The sequence below is a fragment of the Pseudoliparis swirei genome, chromosome 16, assembly GCF_029220125.1.
Source record: "Pseudoliparis swirei isolate HS2019 ecotype Mariana Trench chromosome 16, NWPU_hadal_v1, whole genome shotgun sequence".
NCBI lineage: Eukaryota > Metazoa > Chordata > Actinopteri > Perciformes > Liparidae > Pseudoliparis > Pseudoliparis swirei.
Window position 1 is genome coordinate 22934869 of NC_079403.1, and position 4821 is coordinate 22939689.

Here is a 4821-nt window from a genome sequence, read left to right on the forward strand (position 1 = left end):
TACATGATGAATATGTTCTGGTCTGCATCTTAGTGTATGCATTATAAACCATAAACCTACAGGCAGTGTTATCCTCCGGCGCCAGAGGCAGAAACGGAATTTCCCTATCATGACCACTTGTTCGCTCATTGCATGGCCACGCCCCTCTTTTCATGTTGACCAATAGGAGACCGACTCTGCCACCTGTGTGGAAACATCTATCCAATCAGCCGTGCCCGCCTCGTTTCCTGATATGCCGCACACCGCAGCAGAGTCCGCTTCTCTTCAATTACAAACAGGATCGAAATCTGACACGTCCCACAAAAACAAAAAAACTTTTCTTTCTTCTTCTGTCACCGTATAGCCTCAAATTTCACTCGACATCATCGTCACCGGTGCCCGTTGATTTCATTGGCTGTTCCGAATAAGAGGTGAAATAGAGCCCGCCTCCTGCACGCCTAGTTTTCTCCCTCACGAACTTACCTGCACGAACTAGAAAGTCCAGTTTCTCAAGCTTAGTCCCAGAAAACCCTGAGAGTCCTGTAGGCAACATGGACCTGGACAGGTAAGACACAGTCATTAATACTGCCAGTTTAACTTCTATGTATACGTGTTTAAAATACTTCACGTGTCTTTGGGTCCGTTGTTCTTTTTGCACAGTAGCTGCTTTCTCATTGGAAAACCAAACTCATCATTTCTATAGCCTCGAACACATTTTTGATATCGGGGAGTTTCTATTGACACAGATTACATTGCAGACATTACCAAAAATGAATATACTGGTAGTGATTGTGTAATAGGAACACCTTACTGTAATTTAATGAGGGAGGTCTAGTTAAGTGTTACTGTTTTTATATGAACTTTAATTATTGTTTTTTTTGTTTCACTGTAAATATCTCTCTCTCACTCTCACTTTATCTCTCTGTCTCTCTCTCTGTGTGTGTGTGTGTGTGTGTAAATATAATATTGAACTATTGCCATCTTCTGAAATGTCTATTTTATTTTAAGTCATCTTTCTGACATTTTCATAACACCTTGAGTTATTTTAAACCGTGGCAGTCGGGAGGAAACTCACCTTGACACATACACACACACACACACACACGCACGGAGCGGCCACTTGAAGAGTTTGGGAGTTCCGTGAGAAACAGCCCGGGGCCGTGTTGGTGGCTTGGCAGGCGTCTGCTTCTCTTAATGACCGATTAGCTCTCTGCAGTAACAAGTGTGGCTCAGCGTCTCTTCCCACCACTCCCCTAGCAAACGGCTGGTGGTGGTGGTGCCCAACGACGTGATGGCGCCCTCCCGCAGAGGGCTGAGCAGCGAGGACGAGGCCTGGAGGAGCTACCTGGAGAACCCGCTGACGGCCGCCACCAAGGCCATGATGAGCATCAACGGGGACGAAGACAGCGCCGCGGCACTGGGGCTGCTGTACGACTACTACAAGGTCGGTGGGGGGGGGAAGCGGCGCGTTCACAAAATCGTGCTATGATGAAGACGATTTTTTGCATTAATGTGTTTTTTTCCCCCGATTTCAACCTTGTCAGGTTCCCAGAGAGAGAAGATGCTCCTCAAGTGGCGTCAAACCCACAGAGCCCTCCTCCATCGGGCCCGAGAACTGCGGTAGCCTGGAGATGCTGGATTACCACCTCCAGGCACTCAGATCCATGCCCGTCAACCTCTCCCGAAACAACAACAACAACAACAGCGCTGCAGAACATCAGGGCTCCAAGTATGGTGTTGTCAGCCAGGCAGGAGACACCAGAGGAGGAGAGGGTAATAAAGGAGGAGGAGGAGGAGGTGGAGGGGGGGCGGCTCGGGCTCTGGTCAAGACCGAGGGCCAGGCGTCCATGGGCGTGTCCTGCTCTGTGGGGGCCTACCGGGAGGAGCCCCGGGAGGAGATGAGGATGGCGTACGAGCAGAACCACTACGACTTGTCCCGCGTCGGCTACCTGAAAGACGAACAGAGGGGAACGCCAGGAAGCACGTACGAGGACGCCGGAGACGGAGAGGTGAGACCGGGACGAGGGGAGCCCGAGACTACGGGAGCCCGAGACTACGGGAGCCCGAGACTACGGGAGCCCGAGACTACGGGAGCCCTAGTCTACGTGAGCCCGGGACTACGTGAGCCCGGGACTACGTGAGCCCGGGACTACGGGAGCCCGAGACTACGGGAGCCCGAGACTACGGGAGCCCGAGACTACGGGAACCCTAGTCTACGTGAGCCCGGGACTACGGGAGCAGTATCATGATGTATGACGTGTGTTCTTCTTCTTCTTCTCCCACAGACGTACCACAGGAGTCCGTCCTCAGGAGTTGATGAATTCCGTCACAGCCCGCCAACGTAAGTACACAAAATAAATCTAAGACATTAAAGGATAAATTAGGCTTTATTTTTATTTATTTATTTCTACATTTTGGTCGTTGTTGACACTTTTCAAACCGAGTCTCATGACGGCCCGTTCCTCACTGAACAAGAACTCTCTTCTCACCCCGGCTCACATGCACACACATTCATTTAAAGACTAACATAGCTGGGCTCTGTAGTGTGTTTGATAGGAAAGGGTCAGTGTGTTTGTTGGGGACTATTTTCCGTTGTGTGTGTGTGTGTGTTCATAGAAATGAAGGCACAACGGAGCTTTATGGCACAGAGGAAAAAGATGTATCACACATAACAAGTGTCAGTAGATTCACTGATTGTTGGTTATGGTATTTAATAATAATAATAAGAAACATGAAATCAGGCTTTTCATTTAGAAAGTTTTGATAAATAAAAAATGTTTTTAAACAGTTTGTTTCGAGACATTTAAACCCCGTTATTCAGTCTTCTTCTTATGTTCAATTTACTTTAAAAAAAATATAACATTACTTGATATTTACTTACAATCATGTTACATTCACACACCGTAGACTCAGCTACAGGGAGCAACTCAGGGTTAAGTGTCTTGCTCAAGGACACATCGACTAGGGCGGGGATTGAACCACCAACCCCCTGATTGAAAGACAGACCTGCTGACCTCTGACCCAGTAGTTTTGAGAAGTAAATAAAAGACAAAACCAGTTTGTTTGGAGCCATTATAACCTCTTCTTGCTGCATCAGTCTTCTTCTCAAAATTCAATATACTTAAAAAATAAATAAAATACCTGCATATATATATATATATATATATATATATATAATGTTCTCACAGTGGCAGCTTCCAGTACTGTCTGGAGGCCCCCATGTCTCTGCGGCCATGGCAGGGAGAAGGACCCATGGCGTACCTGAACCGGGGCCAGTTCTACGCTCTGACCCTGTCCAAGGCCGGCTTCAGGTCCACCCAGCGTCAGCCCAGAGGCAAAGTGCGGGTGAGTGGGCCGACGCCGCCGCGGGGGCCCGATGGGCGTCCATCCGGCGGCTATGAGCAATGCACCATGGGAGGCTCTGAGCTGCAGCGGGACGGTATTGTGCAGGTGAGGGAGGGGCCGAAGTTCACATGGAGGAGGGGAGCGTGGAGCTAGAGGGTTCTACGTTTAGATGGTTGTCGTGTTGCATGAACCCCTCTTGTAATATTGTTTTTTACCGTAACATATCGGGTATGTCTTCGGCTCCCGCTTCAGAGCGTCATCATGGTCGTCTTCGGGGAGGACAAGTGCAGAGACGAGCAGCTGAAGAATTGGAAATACTGGCACTCCCGGCAGCACACGGCCAAACAGAGAGTCCTGGACATCGGTGAGAGGAGCGCTCCATTCGCGGTGCCTCCTTGATGGGGTGTTATTTTGAAGGCGGGAAAAACAGGAATAACCCCAGATAGATAGAAAACTTTGCTATTAAATATCACACGTAGAAACAGATATTTAGACGCCTATAAGCTCCATGAGTGAAGAAAGAAAAAAAAAAGGGCGAGAGAGGAACCAGTTGTCAAACCTGGCAGGGGCCTCCAGGAGGATCCTGTCGCGTATCCCGAGGTGTGGAACCCGACTGGATTTGAATAACTGTCGATCCCTTCGGATTCCCACAGGAGCGTCTGTGAACAGTCAGCCAATGGGGTTCATTTGCATAGACGTTGACGGGGAGGAATGGGCGGAGGCCTGGACGGGAGCCACATCCTGTAGCGGCGGCAGCCGACAGGCCTCAACCTGCGGCCGCCAAGAGTCAGAGGAATGAGGCAGCGGGCGTCAGGCGGGTGGGACGGTCTGGGAGCCGGTTCACGGCGGCTCCGTCTCTACGCTCGCGTAGAGCGGAGGATATTTCATCTCCTCATATTTTGCCATTAGAGCCCCTCGAGGCAGATTTGTGTCTTTATTACGCCAAAAAAAGCTTTTTTAAAGTTAATTCAATGTTAGATTTTGCTCATGAAACTAGAATTTTTTGATGGGAATCAAAAATATTTGCCCTCAAAAAAACAACCTGCGCTCGTAGAATCGGCCCCTTCTTTTAAAATCACTTCTTGAAACCCGTTTTTTTATAGAACTGTTTTTAAATGATGTCGTCCTTTCATGCCAGATGTGTCTCTGATGATAATAAAATGATAATGTAATGTAGTCTTATATATATATCTATATATCTATATATATATCTGTGTTGTGTTAAAAACACTCTTCTCTGGTCTCCAGCCGACTACAAGGAGAGCTTCAACACCATCGGCAACGTGGAGGAAATCGCCTACAACGCCGTCTCCTTCACGTGGGACGTCAGCGAAGAAGCTCAGGTACGACCCGGAGGAAGCACTTCCTGTTTCCAGGCCGAGCAGGAAATCTTCTTCTTCTTCTTTTTCTTCTTTCTCCTCCTTCTTCTTCTTTTTCCTCCTTCTCATCATCCTCCTCCACCTCCTTCATCTTCTTTCTCCTCCTCCTCCACCTTCT

At 48.5% G+C, this 4821-nt stretch overlaps 1 protein-coding gene across 1 annotated transcript in view; it reads left to right on the forward strand.

Annotated features, from left to right (window-relative positions):
* Window positions 1-379: 379 nt before the first annotated feature.
* The window catches only part of LOC130206157 (grainyhead-like protein 2 homolog), a 10665-nt gene continuing 6223 nt past the window's right edge, over window positions 380-4821 (forward strand). The window contains exons 1-7 of the mRNA XM_056433975.1: window positions 380-544; window positions 1237-1423; window positions 1524-1988; window positions 2265-2320; window positions 3168-3429; window positions 3577-3688; window positions 4573-4667. Of these exons, the coding sequence (XP_056289950.1) occupies window positions 531-544; window positions 1237-1423; window positions 1524-1988; window positions 2265-2320; window positions 3168-3429; window positions 3577-3688; window positions 4573-4667 (1191 nt within the window). The 5' untranslated portion in view covers window positions 380-530. The remainder of the gene's footprint in view (window positions 545-1236; window positions 1424-1523; window positions 1989-2264; window positions 2321-3167; window positions 3430-3576; window positions 3689-4572; window positions 4668-4821) is intronic.